Source organism: Bos grunniens, chromosome 2, assembly GCF_055505025.1.
Source record: "Bos grunniens cultivar Pamir isolate PY7600 chromosome 2, Bosgru_T2T1.0, whole genome shotgun sequence".
Classification (NCBI taxonomy): Eukaryota; Metazoa; Chordata; class Mammalia; order Artiodactyla; family Bovidae; genus Bos; species Bos grunniens.
Window position 1 is genome coordinate 89,389,358 of NC_141166.1, and position 16,904 is coordinate 89,406,261.

A 16,904-nucleotide genomic window follows, 5' to 3' on the forward strand; every position below is an offset into this window, starting at 1 on the left:
AATAATCTGATTAATTGTTGGCTCTGTCTGATTAGTTGTGTTCCAAGTAAATGATGTATCATTGGTTTTTTATTTCTTTTTTATTTTTGAACTGTAACATTTTCTTATATATTATTTCCTTTTCAAGATATCATTTAGGAGACTATGGTGGTGAAATCCTTAATGAAGTGAAGATCAATAGATCAGAAAAAGAATTATATACCACTCCAGCAACTCTTCATAATGGAAATCATCACAAAGTCCAAGAATGTAAAACTAAGGTGAGTATCTTCTGGGGAGAAGCATGTATGATAATATTGACTGGACATTTGGTTTCTGAAATTGTCTTATAATCGTTTGGTTAAGAAGGAAGATTACTAACATGTTTGAGTTCCTACTTTTTGCACTTTGCTAGGATTTTTTATATGCATGTTGATTAATCTTACAACATCCCTTTGAGGTAGATTTTTACCTCTGTGTGACTTTTAGATCATATAGTTATTAAGTGGCAGGTTTAAGATTTTGAGTCTAGGTCTAACACCAAAAACCATGTGTTTTCAACTGTGCTATCTTGTATCCCTACAGAATAATGGTAATTACAGCTTAGTTATTATCACTGCCTTAGCAAATCCTGCATTGTGATGGCAGGCATCAAAATTAAACCTTTCTTCATTGAGACTGTTCAAAGTTACTGTCCTCACTATTGCCATAACCAGCATTTATCAGTTGCTGTTTATCTTGACTTGAAAAAGTCCTATAACTTCTAGAACTCTATAGAGACTAGTAATTAGTTTCTTAGACTGAAGAGTTATATTTATTCATTATTCACTTGGTGTATAAACGCATTCAGTTGAGAAATGCAAAAATTAGTAAAACCTTTGAAGAGCTTAGATTTTTACAAAGAAACAGGTTATTGGCTGAGTTTTTAGACAGTAGAGCTCTACTATGTAGCAGGATTTTTAAAATGGCTTAGGATGTTTGTGGAAAATTCATCTTTTAAAAATGTGCACAATCCTCATTTTTCATGGGTTCTTTCTTAAAGGTCAAGGAAGAATGGAGTAGGGAGACTCCTCCATTATTCAACTGTGTCAATTCAAACACCAAAGTTCTTTCTTATTAATCACAGGCATCTAGCCCACCTACCCTTTAAATCACACTTACTTTGCAATAAACTAGACAATAAATGTCATTTTGTACATTATTTTTTTAAATCTAGTTCTAAATCAATGCTTTTCCTAGGAATATTACTGATAGGCATAGAATATGAAAATCTCAACCCCAAATTAGTGCAGAATCAGCCATTGTTATATATTGATTCTTAATCTTAGATCACCTCTAAGATTAAACACCCACACTATTTAAATACTAATTTTAGAAATATGATTGCATTTCACATAGTTAACTATGTTTCCTTTGTCACACATCCTACTTTAAAATATAAGTAATTTCTGAGAAGTTGGGGATTTCTTTTTGATGTCATAGCCATGCCCATTGTATGAAAGCATTTATATCTCAATAACTCAGTGTTTCAGCAATGTTTTCATCATGTATAACATTTTTGACCCTAAAGTAGTTTTAATGAAAATCTGAGCTACTTGAAAAAATGTAAAACTTCCTAAATACTTTTACACTTTGTTAGCACTTGTAATTTGATGCTTAGAACAGTCATTTTCAAACTTTTTAAAGTAGATTCTTATTTATTAAAAGGAATGCTAGTATATTAAAACAGAAACAGCTGCTCTGTTGTGGATAGCTGGGTTCTAGACTCCACCCATCAGTTAAGTCTCTGCCAGACAGCCTCTTGCGTGCCACCAAAGAACTCTGGGGTACTTGAAGACAGTTTGATTCTTGTTCAGCTAAGGTGGTAATTAATTCTGAAAAGTGAAGGTTTTTCCCCTAATTAATAAGCTTTTCTGTCTCAGAAAAGTTATTCTACATGTAGGTATTTTTAAAAATTAGAAATAAACATAGAAATGAATTAATGAATTTATAATCTAATTCAAGTCATTTAAAAAATAAAAATAGTTAATTTTCATCATTAATCAGTAGACTTAAATAAAATTAAAATAGAATTTAAATATGTTTTAAATACTGGATTGCATAATAAAGAGTAATTTTTAAAAATCACTAATATCTTAAAGTATTGATAACAATATAAAAAAGTAAATTTAAATGTCAGTTATTTTTCACTGTAATCTGTGAACACAAAGCACTTTTTAGCTTATCATCACATAATAGTTTCTGCATATTAAAACCAGAAAATAAAGTCACCTCCTGGGTAAAAATGTATGTTTTTTCAAAGAGCAGTATAGTTTTTTATGATTTCTAAAATGATTTTCATTTCTTCCTTTTGGGGGAAAAATCATCATGTAAACAGCACCCGCATCATTTGTCTTTGAAAGAAGAGGCTTCTGATGTGGTTCGTCAAAAGAAGAAGTACCCAAAGAAGCCTAAAGCAGAGGCTGTGCTAACATCTCAACAGCCCACTCCTGAGACCTTGCCTGTGATCAATAAGAGTGACCTTAAGCAATATGACTTTCACAGCTCAGAGGAAGATGAATTTCCACAGGTGCTTGTTTTAAAACTATTTTACAGACATTTTCTTCTAGTCTTTTATATTGCTCTATTTTAAAACATAATATATTAGAGTTTTGATTCTTGCTTTCTTCACTTAATGTTATAACATAAACGTTTTCCACATTATTTATGTAGTTACTGAAATGGTTTTTGCTTTGTTATTTTCTATCAGTTGAATATATTTTATTTCTTTTGTGTAGCATTTAGGTGGTTTTAAGCTCTCCCTTTTATAAAAATGAGCATCTCTACCTCATCCTTCCATATTTGAAATAGATGATTAGAAACGGAAATCCTGAGCTAAAGATTATAAATATTTTAAGACATTTAACACATAATTATAAACATTCACCAATAATAATTTCCATATTCCATCAGCATTGTATTTTACAACTTTTAATGAAAATTGTGCTAATTTATTTAACAATAACTATTTGACTCCAAAGAAGATTTAGAATTGGTTCAAATTTTAACTTGTGAAAATAATTCTTTGGTTATATTATAGCAGTTTTATAGCAAATTTTAACAGTTTAAAAATCTCAATTTTTGTTTCGTATGTGGTCTTTTAAAACAAAACTTTTATTTTATATTCTAAAGAATTGATTTTAAAAAATACATTGTTTAGCACCTGGTGTAGCAGTGGCCTCCTTTTTTCTTTTTCATACAGTATAGGAAACCTAAAGAGAGTACTATAACGTGTTATTGTATTTCAACATTTTGACTGACTTGCTTAAAAAAATTTTTTTTAAATCAACATGACAGATAAATTTGGAAGCAAGACAGTTTATAAAACTCCTTGTTGTGGTAACTATTTAAAATCTAGAGTTTATATAAAATTTGTCTTCTTTGGCTAGATTATATTAGTTTCACTTTTTTGTAGATGATTTAGTTTTTCTAGCCCAGATAATATTTCAGCATTCACACACATTGTAATAATGCACAAAATGTGTTTAGTATGCTCTTTAAAAGCACTTAAATGAAGTCATTTATTAAAAGTTGTCAGATGGTCTTGCTCAAGGTTATGTGGCAGTCTGGATGGGAGGGCAGTTAAAAAAAATATTTAAAAAATAAGTAAAATTGACAGAGGATTATGTTGTTAGACTCAGGCAGGGCTTTGAATAGTCATGGGACATGAATTAGATGACATTTTGAAGGAATGAGGGCACAAATAGTAGGTCTTTTCCAGATAGAAAATGTAGGGAAGGGTCCAAGACAGAGAAAACAGCATATTAGAAGGAATTGCTAGCAGTAAATTTAAGTGAGGAGTGAAATGGTTAGATAAATACATATATAAAAGCCAATAAAGTTCTGCTATACATTCCCAGCCTTTTAAGAATGATGCTAAGGGATACTGTGTTTAGTAGAAACTTTTTGTATATTGCTAGAATCAGTCTATCCAGTCTGATTCTCTCCTTTGGTGTGGTCTCTTTGGGGACCAATTGGGAGAAAAAAAACCAATAGTGTAACTGTTTTGATACTGAAAATTAATAAATGTCTTTTTGAAATAACCAGTCCCTCCAAAATAAATAAATCCAATATGACAGTCTCTTTAAAAAAAAAAAAAATTCTTACATTTATTCATATAGTCCCCTTCCCACATGAAATTACATTTTGAAACTACTAGGTTCCTCTGAATCCTTGTACTGGGTCCTTGACAACATTAATTTTTATAATGGTATCCCTGGTTGCTAAACAGTAAGTAAGCATGTACCTATAGTTGAACATTATTCAATGAGGCAGCTATTTAGAATGTGGCTCTTACAAAGTCAGGATTTTATTGCTTAAAAGATAATTAAAATAATCATATGCTTCTTCTGTGTCCAATAAACAAGAATAAAGGAATAAGGAGCCTTAAAGAACTTAAAGAACCAGACTTCTCCAACTGATTTGCAAAAGAGCAGAGTACAAACCCAGTCTCTTCTCAGTCATGCTTCTGATTCTCCTAACATCAGCCCTGTCTTCTTAAATCTCAGACTAAATCCTGGAAACCCCTCCTTGGGTAATCCGGAGGAAGGGATGCAAAAAATTTCTGAGACTTTGTTTGTGACACTTTCTGTGTACATTGTAGAAGAGGTAGTTGCTTTATAAAGGAACCAAAGTGTAAAATTCACATTTGGGATTTCCTTTCAAGTTTCAGGTTTGAGTTTGGTTCCCTAGGAAGAAGAATCAGCCCCAGCTTACTGTTTCTGTGTCTCCCCCATAGGGTTGGTGGAGGTATATTGGAACCTCAAACAAATGCCTTTCTCCCCTGGATGATCCTGCTCAGTGGTAATTACCACAGTTTTGAAATAATGTGGAGAAAGCATTTTTCCTCTCAAAATAGGAAGAGAGGGATTTGTGAGGTTCAAAAGTTTGCAAGTAAATGTGGTTGAGCCAGCGTTGTCAGAAAAAGAGATGTACTCCAAAGTGAAATTGCGAGACAACTGAAACTTAAGTACCAAAACTTTTTTTTTTTTTTATTTTAACCATTATGGGTAGAAATTTATCTAAACCATATTATTTCCTGCCAAATCAGAGTATATTTGTATTTCACTTAATCTGTTTTCGATAACATAATGTTTGCTATAATGTACCAGTGCTGCCTTAGAGGTCCGCTCAGATTATGGAGGGGGATTTGTCCTAGTCTCACTTGGTCTTGTGCTTTTAATATGTGACAACTTTTTGAAAGTCTTTATTCTTTAGCTGTCCAATGGTGAGATTAGTACTTCTAAACCAGTCTGCTTACCTTTTAGCAAGTCCTCTTTCCTCTTTTGATTTTCAGCTTCTGATCTGTTAAATTTTAAAAATGATTTTAAAAACAAGTAGGGAAATAAGGGACTCCCCTTTCAGTGCAGTGTATGAACTTTTCAGCTTTGGGGGATGGGAGGTTATTCATAAGCTTTTTTTATCTTCCTAGTTTTAGGCTTTATTATAGAGAAATGAAGTTATTGTATAAAAGCATACCTACCTATAGATGAAGCATAATTATTATTACAAAGTATTTATGGCCACATACAATATTTATAAAATGTATAAATGGGGTATGTAAAAACCATACGAATTATTTTCAAGCTTAAAGCGTTTACGTGTTCAGAAACAGTTAAGCAATACCATGTAAACTGCAAGAACTTACCCATTAAAAATGATTATTAACCGTACAAAACTTGTGCTAATCTTTAAATATTTTGGGGAATTCACTACCTACTGTATGTAATGTGGAGTGATTCACTGTTTGTGATCAAATTCTGATTTTAGACCATTACAAAGACTGTTGACTTTTGGTAACTCCTAAATGGAACACTTCATGCTTCTTTCCTAGGTACCGTCCCCAGCATCAGAACCCGAAGAAGAAAATGATCCTGATGGTCCCTGTGCTTTCAGGAGGCGGGCAGGATGCCAGTATTATGCTGTAAGAACTATATTTTTTGTGGTGTTTTGGGAACTGGAATTAACAGATAACTCATGTCAAGATGACTTCAGTTTAATTCAGTTGCTAAGTCATGTCCAATTCCTTGCGATTCCCAGGGACTGCAGCACACAGTCCATCACCAGTTCCCGGAGATTACTCAAACTCCTGTCCATCAAGTCACTGATGCCATCGAACCATCTCATTCTCTGTCGTCCCCTTCTCCTCCCGCCTTCAGTCTTTCCCAGCATCAGGGTCTTTTCAGATGAGTCACTCCTTCACATCAGGTGGCCAAGTATTGGAGTTTCAGCTTCATCATCAGACCTTCCAGTGAATATTAAGGACTGATTTCCGTTAGCATGGACTGGTTGGATCTCCCTGCAGTCCAAGGGACTCTCAAGAATCTTCTCCACACCACAGTTCAAAAGTATCAATGCTTTGGTGCTCAGCTTTCTATATAGTCCAACTCTCACATCTATACGTGACTACTGGAAAACCTATAGCTTTGACTAGATGGACCTTTGTTGGCAAAGTAATGTCTCTGCTTTGTAATATGCTATCTAAGTTGGTCATAACTTTTGTTCCAAGGAGCAAGCGTCTTTTAATTTCATGGCTGCAGTCACCATCTGCAGTGATTTTGGAGCCCCCCAAAATAAAGCCTCTCACTTTTTCCATTGTTTCCCCTTCTATTTACCATGAAGTGATGGGACCGGATGCCATGATCTTAGTTTTCTGGAAGTTGAGTTTTAAGCCAACTTCTTCACTCTCCTCTTTCACTTTCATCAAGAGACTCTTTAGTTCTTCTTCCACTTTCCTCCATAAGAGTGGTGTCATCTGCATATCTGAGGTTATTGATATTTCTCCCAGCAATCTTAATTCCAGCTTGTTCTTCATCCAGCCCAGAGTTTCTCACGATGTACTCTGCATATAGGTTAAATAAGCAGGGTGACAATATACAGCCTTGACATACTGCTTTCCCAATGTGGAACCAGTCTGTTGTTCCATGTCCTGTTTTAACTGTTGTTTCTTGACCTGCATACAGATTTCTCAGGAGGAAGGTCAGATAGCCTGGTATTCCCATCTCTTTTAAGGATTTTCCACAGTTTGTTGTGTTCCACACAGTCAAAGGTTTTGGCTTAGTCAATAAAGCAAAAGTAGATGTTTTTCTGGAACTTACTTGCTTTTTTTGATGACCCAATGGATGTTGGCAATTTTTTCTCTGGTTCCTCTGCCTTTTCTAAATCCAGGTTGATCATCTGGATGTTCACGATTCATGTACTGTTGAAGCCTGGCTTGGAGAATTTTGATCATTACTTTGCTAGCATGTGAAATAAGTGCAATTGTGCTGGAGTTTGAACATTCTTTGGCATTGCCTTTTTTTAAGGATTGGAATGAAAACTCACCTTTTCCAGTCCTGTGGTCACTGCTGAATTTTCCAAATTTGCTGGCATATTGAGTGCAGCACTTTCACAGCATCATCTTTTAGGATTTGAAATAGCTCAGCTGGAATTTCATCACCTCCACTAGCTTTGTTTGTAGTGATGCTTCCTAAGGCCCACTTGACTTTGCATTCCAGGATGTCTGGCTCTAGGTGAGGGATCACACCATGGTGGTTATCTGAGTCATGAAGATCTTTTTTGTATAGTTCTTCTGTGTATTCTTGCCACCTCTTCTTAATATCTTCTGCTTCTGTCAGGTCCATACCATTTCTGTCCTTTATTGTGCTCATCTTTGCATGAAATGTTCCCTTGGTATCTCTAACTTTCTTGAAGAGATCTCTAGTCTTTTCTGTTTTATTGTTTTCCTCTATTTCTTTTCATTGATCACTGAGGAATTCTTTCTTATCTCTCCTTACTATTCTTGGAGCTCTGCATTCAGATGGGTATGTCTTTCCTTTTCTCCTTTGCCTTTAGCTTTCTTTTTTTCTCAGCTATTTGTAAGGCCTCCTCACACAACCATTTTGCCTGTCTGCATTTCTTTTTCTTAGGGGTGGTCTTGATCACTGCCTCCTGTACAGTGTCACGAACCTCTGTCTGTAGTTCTTCAGGCACTCTGTCTATCAGATCTAATCCTTTGAATCTATTTTCACTTCCACTGTATGATTGTAAGGGATTTGATTTATATCATACATGAATGGTCTAGTGGTTTTCCCTACTTTCTTCAATTTAAGTCTGAATTTTGCAATAAGGAGTTCATGATCTGAGCCACGGTCAGCTCCTGGTTATTACTTTGCCAACAAAGGTCCATCTAGTCAAAGCTATGGTTTTTCTAGTAGTCATGTATGGATGTGAGAGTTGGACTATAAAGAAAGCTGAGTGCTGAAGAAGTGATGCTTTTGAACTGTGGTGTTGGAGAAAACTCTTGAGATTCCCTTGCACTGCAAGGAGATCCAACCAGTACATGCTAAAGGAAATCAGTCTTGAATATTCACTGGAAGGACTGATGCTGAGGCTGAAATTCCAATATTTTAGCCACCTGATGTGAAGAATTGACTCATTGGAAAAGACCCTGATGCTGGGCAAGATTGAAGGTGGAAGAAGGGAAAGTCAGAGGACAAGCTGGTTGGATGGCATCACTGACTTGATGGAAATGAGTTTGAGCAGGCCCTGGGAGTTGGTGATGGACAGGGAAGCCTGGCGTGCTGCAGTCCATGGAGTTGCAAAGAGTCAGACACAACTGAGGACTGAACTGAACTGAACTGAGGAAATGGGAAGGCTAAGAAACTCACATTATGTCGTTAAAAATAGAGGAAGTATGAATTTCATCTGTGCTTGCTTGCTTTTTTTCCCTCTATTTTTCAAATTATGAAAGTATGATAACACATTTACAGAAGACGTGGAAAATACAGAACAAAGTTGCATATAGTTCCACCATATATTACAATTATTTAAGTAGATAAATTAAGATTTTTAGTTGAATTTCAATATCAAACTCTTAAAAATTAATAGAATGAATTTACAGAAAAGTAGAAGCATATAGTAGACCTGAAAAGCACCATGCACCAATTCAACATAATTGAGATTTATACAGTTTTCACACAACTGTGGGATACAAATTCTATTCAGGTTTTCATTGACTACAAACTGGGTGACACTAGAACATACTCAGGTACCTAGAATAAGGTCATGCTTGCTTTCTTGAAGTGCAATTTTTGAAAATCCTATTGAAGTCTCTGTAATATATCTCAGTAGCAAGTTTATAAATTACTAAATTCATTATCTCTAGAGTCGCTAAGAGTTGGACACTACTGAGCAACTGAACAGCAACTCTTCTACATAAATGTTAAAAGCCACATTGTTCTTTAATGATATATTTCTTTTAAAATATATCTTAAATATATTGATAGTCATAAAAATTTAAGTTATTTTGATGAGTGAACTTCTATATCAGTTTTATAGAATTTTACCTGGTTAACATTTAAATCCCGGTTTTAAATTTTTATATCTAAATTTTAATTGTTCTAATACTGTAGTTACTTTATCATGATTTAACTTTTCTTCATTTCAGAATTATTCTATGAGTTTCAGTTTTTCTTTCCATTTTGTGCAGCCTCGTTTGGACCAAACTAACCGTTCATTTGGAAATTCAGAATTGGCAGATTTGGATAAGTTAAGATACAGGCATTGTCTTACAACACTCACAGTCCCAAGACGATGTATAGGATTTGCGAGAAGGCGAATTGGCAGAGGTGGAAGGTAAACTGTTCGTTTTGACATGGTATTTGTTTACAAGATGGAAGGGATGGTATCAAGAAAATGTTATTAACTTCTTGTAGGTAATATTTGGCTTTATATTGCTTTTCAGGGTCATAATGGACCGGATAGCCACAGAACATGACCCAGTCCTGAAGCAGATAGACCCTGAAATGCTGAATGGTTTTTCAAGCGCTTCCCAAAATATAGACTTTTCTTCTAATTTCTCTCGGACCAATGCTTCCAATAAACATTGTGAAAATAGACTGTCCCTTTCTGAAATATTAAGCAATATCAGATCATGTCGACTACAGTGTTTCCAGCCAAGGCTACTAAATTTACAGGACAGTGATAGTGAAGAATGTACCTCAAGAAAACCAGGGCAGACTGTGAACAATAGAAGAGTTTCTGCAGCATCTGTAGCTTTATTGAACACCAGCAAGAATGGCATATCAGGTAAGTTGCTACTTGTTAAAAGTATATCCTCTTCTCTTCTTAATTTTTCATTATCCACTAAATAGCCTTTCAGGATGAATTTTGAAGGTTTATTTTCATGATCCTACTGAGGAAAGGAATTTTAGCTTAACCTATGTTTTTTTTTTTCCTCCAATGTAGGAAACTAAACTATTATTGTGGTTTGCATTTTAACCAAAAGTTCCAAACCAATACCTGTAAAACCACTCACTTTGACTGTGCGTGCCTGGTACAATGAGTGTGCAGGGAGAATGTGTAGAGAATTCTGTCTGGGCAGAGTGATTATTAGCTACTATCAGATCATCATAGCACAAAAGTGTTTTTGTTATAGAAAGCTTAACACGCTAACCTGACAGGCTCCTCTGTCCATGGAATTCTCCAGGCAAGAATACTGGAGTGGGTTACCATTTCTTTCTCCGGGGGATCTTCCTGACCCAGGGATCAAACCCAGGTCTCTTGCATTGTAAGCAGATTCTTTACCATCTAAGCCACCAGGGAAGCCTCTTTTCCTTTCACTTTCACTTATTATATTAACTTTGCTTAAATTTAAGCATTTGCCCCTCAGAAATTCCATTAAAGCTTTCTTTCTGAAAAATGTAGTTTTGGTCTGATAATATACCTCTCTAATTGAGATCAAGAAGTATTTTTCATTTTAAGAGGCATTGTACTAAAATTAATATACCTCAGCATTGTAAATAATGTGTAACATCTAGAGACTCTAAGATGTAATTTTGATTTGTTTTCTTCTGTGGATAGTCTTCTCTTTATCACATATATATAAGTGTATAATTTGTGAGTGTCTTTATAATGTATAAATTGCAAAAAAATGCATGGTATACAAAGGCAAAGCTAGATGTGGCTTGACTTAAACTGTTGATATCCTTTCTTTCTGTAAAATGTATTTATTTCTAAATTATTTCCTGGACAGTGTATTTTAGTATATAAAATTGATATGCTTCTTCAAAGTGATTTTAAATCATTTTAGGTTGAAATTTTGTCTATGTAGTGTTTAGTCCTTTTTAATTACTGAGCTGTTTATTTTCAAACTTTACTTAGATGTTTGTCTATTTAAAGGTTGTTATGGAAAATTGGATTTGTTTGAATGATTGGAAGTTGGCATATCATTTCTCCAACTTAGTTGGTTAATTTTCTCCCAAACAAATTTAGGTAAGGAAAATGGTATCTGATTATACATAAAGTTCATGAGTGTGAAGTTTAATGACCTTTTGAAGCTGAAATGGATTAATACCTAATATGACTTTAGACAGCAGGATTCTTAGAAGTGTAAAAATAGTAGGAGCCAGACATTCTGGAATGTGAAGTCAAGTGGGCCTTTAGGAAGTATCACTAAGAACAAAGCTAGTGGCAGTGATGGAATTCCAGTTGAGCTATTTCAAATCCTGAAAGATGATGCTGTGAAAGTGCTTCACTCAATATGCCAGCAAATTTGGAAAACTCAGCAGTGGCCACAGGACTGGAAAAGGTCAGTTTTCATTCCATCCCAAAGAAAGGCAATGCCAAAGAATGCTCAAACTACCTCACAATTGCACTCATCTCACACGCTAATAAAGTAATGCTCAAAATTCTCCAAGCCAGGCTTCAGCAATATGTGAACAGTGAACTTCAGATGTTCAAGCTGGTTTTAGAAAAGACAGAGGAACCAGAGATCAAATTGTCAACATCCGCTGGAGCCCATTCATGAACATCATCGAAAAGGCAAGAGAGTTCCAGAAAAACATCTATTTCTGCTTTATTGACTAAGCCAAAGCCTTTGACTGTGTGGATCACAGTAAACTGGAAAATTCTGAAAGAGATGGGCATACCAGACCACCTGACCTGCCTCTTGAGAAATCTTTATGCAGGTCAGGAAGCAACAGTTAGAATTGGACATGGAACAACAGACTGGTTCCAAATAGGAAAAGGAGTACGTCCAGGCTGTATATTGTCACCCTGCTTATTCAACTTATATGCAGAGTACATCATGAGAAACGCTGGGCTGGAAGAAGCACAGCTGGAATCAGGATTGCTGGGAGAAATATCAATAAACTCAGATATGCAGATGACACCACCCTTATGGAAGGAAGCGAAGAAGAACTAAAGAGCCTCTTGATGAAAGTGAAAGAGGAGAGTGAAAAAGTTGGCTTACGGTTCAACATTCAGAAAACTAAGATCATGGCATCTGGTCCCATCACTTCATGGCAAATAGAAGGGGAAACAGTGGAAAAAGTGAGAGGCTTTATTTTGGGGGACTCCAAAATCACTGCAGATGGTGACTGCAGCCATGAAATTAAAAGATGCTTACTTCTTGGAAGGAAAGTTAGGACCAACCTAGACAACATATTAAAAAGCAGAGACATTACTTTGCCAATGAAGGTCTGTCTAGTCAAGGCTATGGTTTTTCCAGTAGTCATGTATGGATGTGAGAGTTGGACTATAAAGAAAGCTGAGCACCGAAGAATTGATGCTTTTGAACTGTGGTGTTGGAGAAGACTCTTGAGAGTCCCTTGGACTGAAGGAGATCCAACCAGTCCATCCTAAAGGAGATCAGTCCTGGGTGTTCATTGGAAGGACTAATGTTGAAGCTGAAACTCCAGTACTTTGGCCACCTGATGCAAAGAACTGACTCATCTGAAAAGACCCTGATGCTGGGAAAGATTGAAGGTGGAAGGAGAAGGGGATGACAGAGGATGAGATGATTGGATGGCATCACAGACTTAATGGGAATGCTTTTGGATAAACTCCAGATTTTGGTGATGGACATGGAGGCCTGGCATGCTGCAGTCATGGGGTCACAAAGGGTCAGACACGACTGAGCGACTGAACTGAACTGTCAAATATTAGGTCACATCCTTTTTCAGCCAACTCTAAGACATTATTCAAATTATTTAACTGAAATTCCCGTACCAAAAATTACAATAATTTTGCCAAAAAGAGAGTTTAAAAACATATCAACCATAAGCATTTATAAGTAGATTTGACCATAGATTGAATTTTTTCTCTACCAATGAATGTCATAACAAAGGATTGGTTTTAAATGTTCCTTCTCAACTTGAATATGGCCAAATATTTGCAGCTTTCTACTGTACTTTCTTGAAACACTTCAGAACTATTTGACTTGACTCTTCCAGAAAATATATATGTTTCTCTTTATTGTATCATCAGTACTCTGCATGTATGGATTCAGAATATAACAAGTCCATACAGTCAGCTCTAGAATTTTATGACACTACCATGTATCAGCATAAAATAAGCATTTGAAATATTATTTTAGGCTTGCATACACTTCTCAGGGAATTTAAATCACATATATGTGATAGATAATAAAATTTTTTCTATTTTTACCTTTCCTCTGTCATCAGAAAAAAATAGTGGTTTTGGTCTATGCCATTTTTCCTTCTTATGTTTATGTTTGTTATGTAATGGTACTGTGTCTCAATTTAGTACCATTCCATTATTTGTTATTAAAGGATTTTGTTCATGTTTTCTCTCTGCTAACTATAACCCTCTGTAGTCATTGAAGTCACAGGGTGGTTTGTTTTTAACAAATTTCTTTTGTTTCAAAATATTAGGCATGGTATATAAATTCATAATGAGACGTGTTTTTAACAGCAGTTTTGTAAACAACTGAAAAGCTGTAGCAGTTATTTGTTTGTTTGGGCCACCCTACAGGGCCTGCGGGATCTTAGTTTCTCGATCAGAAATCAAACCTGGGCCCACAGCAGTAAAAGTGTAGAATCCTAGCTATTGGACCACCAGGGAATTTGCCCATGGCAGTTTTAAGTACGCCCCTTACCAGTTATGTTCATTACATAGTTTCTCAGTTCTGGATAGATCATTTAAAGTGGATTCAGTTACACTTCAGTAAATATGGATAGAAATTCCTTTTTTACCTAAAGAGAATTTAAGGAATTTCTTAAAAGTTACATTTTTATATTTGATGTGCTTAGTCACTCAGTCATGTCTGACTCTTTGTGACTCCATGAACAGTAGCCCACCAGGCTCCTCTGTCCATGGGATTTTCCAGGCAAGAATACTGGAGTGGGTTGCCATTTCCTTCTCCATTATATTTGATGGACATATGCAAAAGAATTGAATCCTCATACATTTGGTTTCTTTTAATCTGTGTGTCTGTAACACTTGTGCTTTCTGCTTAATTGTTAGTGGACTTGGTCAGGAGAACATACGTGTCTTTAAGAGTAACAGGACTGATTCAGAACCATGTTTTTACTTGGCAGAGAGTATCATCTGTTTCACAGCTGGGAAATTCACAGCAAATAAAGGGTTTCATCAGAAATAGAAACCTGATACCCATGACCCTTGTGTCACAAGTTCCTTAGTTCTTAAACAACAACCTTGAACATGAGAGCCACTGACAGAAAATTTTCTTACTTTTATGTTGTTAATAACCCAATTAATGTTTTTCAAGTCATAGTTGCTGTGTCCTGAATGTAATCTAATTATTATTTTTGGTACCATACTAAATGGACTTAAAGGGAAACAAATAGAATTGTGTGTCCTAGGTACTAGTAAGAACTAAAACTGAAGACTTCATTTAGTTAATTATTAAATAAAAGTATGTTGTCTTAATTGAAAACCTATTCTCAAAGAATAGAAGTAGGACAGAGAAAGGAAAGACAGATGTGCTAAATAAAAGAAGTGCATAACCAAGGAAAATTATTTTTAATACATAATTATTTAAGATCTAACATATGCAAAGCATTATGTTAAGTGTTTGGAAGTTGCAGAATTTTAGAAGACAATAATCCTTACCTTCAGGGAGCTTATAACAAGCAAATATTATATTATTTAAATAAATAGATGATAAAGTTTTCAGTCATTTGAAACTGCAGTATTTGTTCTTTTGAGATACTATTCTTAAATCCCAACCTTAAGAAAATATATTTCACATCTAAAAGTAGCATTGCTTGTTCAGACTCGAAGGGCAATTTATGTTTAATCTTGGGTTAGACTAATGCATGGTTGCAGTGTCTTTTCCCATTCTTTCTGAAAATGGTATAAAATGTTTGCAAGCATGAAAGTTTTTTAAAAAGGAAAACTATGTTTTAACACCAGCTGAGGTACTCACAAGGACTTATTTTTTAAGTTAGAGTTACTTCCAAAGGTGAGAAATAGATTTAGACTTCAGAAGTTTAAAAGATTTTAGTTTGACTGCTAAAGGAAATCATACTGAAATTTCAATTATAACTATTTAGCTTGGGTTTCAGAAGTTTAAATGGATCTTTATTCTGTTTTATCATCAAATTTCATTTGTTCCTCATTCCCCACCCCTTTCACCCTTCTCACTTCCTGTCTCACCTCTCATCTTCACCCCGGTTAGTATCCCCACAGTTTTGCAGTTTACTCATTAGTTACATTAGAGGATGTGAATAGTCCTGGATTATACTGTCGGCTTTTGTGGATCGGAAGATTTGTCCTCAGAGTAGGTCCAGTGGTTTTTTGTCAACCTTACCTGGTTGCTTGCTATTATCTAGAAGGATTAAAATACGGTCTCCTCCTCCATGTAACCCCAGATCCAGCTTTTAAAACAAACAGACATTGCATATAATCAGCATTGTTTCAACAAGTTATATATTAAAACTTTTATAATAGACCTACCTGGTAGATGATGACGTGCCAAATAATCATTTTGACTTTTAGATGATTTTTACTATCACATTAGATGTTCTTCATTAAGCTGCAAAAACTTGGTCTAGGCTAGTATTTTAAAATATTCGTGGCCTCCCAAGAATCACTTTAGCCTACTTTTAGAAAAACACTGAATTAAAAGTTAGAAGATTATTTTTTCAAAGGTAGCAGATACAAGCACAAAAATCATGTGTTTATACTCGGTTGTAGGGTGGTCATCTAGAAAATCCAGATTGTGTTTCTATTCGGTGTTTCTTTTTATTAGTTTATCAATGAAACAACAGTAAAAAGTTGACTGCTGCTGCTGCTAAGTTGCTTCAGTCATGTCCGACTCTGTGCAACCCCGTAGACGGCAGCCTACCAGGCTCCTCTGTCCTTGGGATTCTCCAGGCAAGAACACTGGAGTGGGTTGCCATTTCCTTCTCCAATGCGTGAAAGTGAAGTCGCTCAGTCGTGTCTGGCTCTCCGTGATTCCATGGACTGTAGCCTAGGCTCCTCCGTCCATGGGAGTTTCTAGGCAAGAGTACTGGAGTGGGTTGCCATTGCGTTCTCCGAAAAAGTTGACAGATACTTTTAAAGATTTCACACATACTCAAGAATGTTTTCTCTGGGCCCAAGTTTAAGAAACAGTGATGTAAAGCTTTATCAATATACCAGTGTAAAATCTAGTGGAGGTACCTAGAGTATGTTTGTGTTGGATCGCTGTCAGATTATGAGAGGGAAAGGTGATAAGGGATCAGGCTAGCGGAGCACCTTGTAGGAACCACATGACTGAAAGGTAAAGAACAAAAGGAGGAATGCCTGCGATTTTTGAGAACAGAATCAACATTCTAAGGTTGGTGACAGATATTCTATGAAAAGCTACATGGATCCATCTGAGGCATAGAAGCTGACTGATAAGGCAGGTAGAAAGACAGCCAGAAAGGTTAGAGGCTTTAGTGAAAAACAGACTGTCAGTTATATGCTCAAAATATTTAGAAATGCAAGTGTGTTACTAATGTACAGAATGACAATTCGCGTGTGTAAAAGGGGAAATTCTATAATATGTGTACCTATTAGAATGTGTTACCCAGGGAGATTTGCAAAACCTCTTACTTAGGGAAAGGAACATTTCCTGCCTTTTGCCTTCATAAAACAATCAGATTGTAGTTACT

General features: G+C 35.5%; 1 protein-coding gene across 3 annotated transcripts in view; it reads left to right on the forward strand.

Moving 5' to 3' along the window:
- Positions 1–16,904, forward strand: part of EPC2 (enhancer of polycomb 2) — a 128,216-nt gene that overhangs the window by 102,231 nt on the left and 9,081 nt on the right. For 2 of the 3 annotated variants that reach the window (XM_086352574.1, XM_086352590.1), the window contains exons 6-10: positions 128–260; positions 2,357–2,548; positions 5,852–5,941; positions 9,488–9,633; positions 9,743–10,086. In XM_086352574.1, the coding sequence (XP_086208700.1) occupies positions 128–260; positions 2,357–2,548; positions 5,852–5,941; positions 9,488–9,633; positions 9,743–10,086 (905 nt within the window). The remainder of the gene's footprint in view (positions 1–127; positions 261–2,356; positions 2,549–5,851; positions 5,942–9,487; positions 9,634–9,742; positions 10,087–16,904) is intronic. The other variant, XM_086352583.1, reaches the window with a different exon arrangement.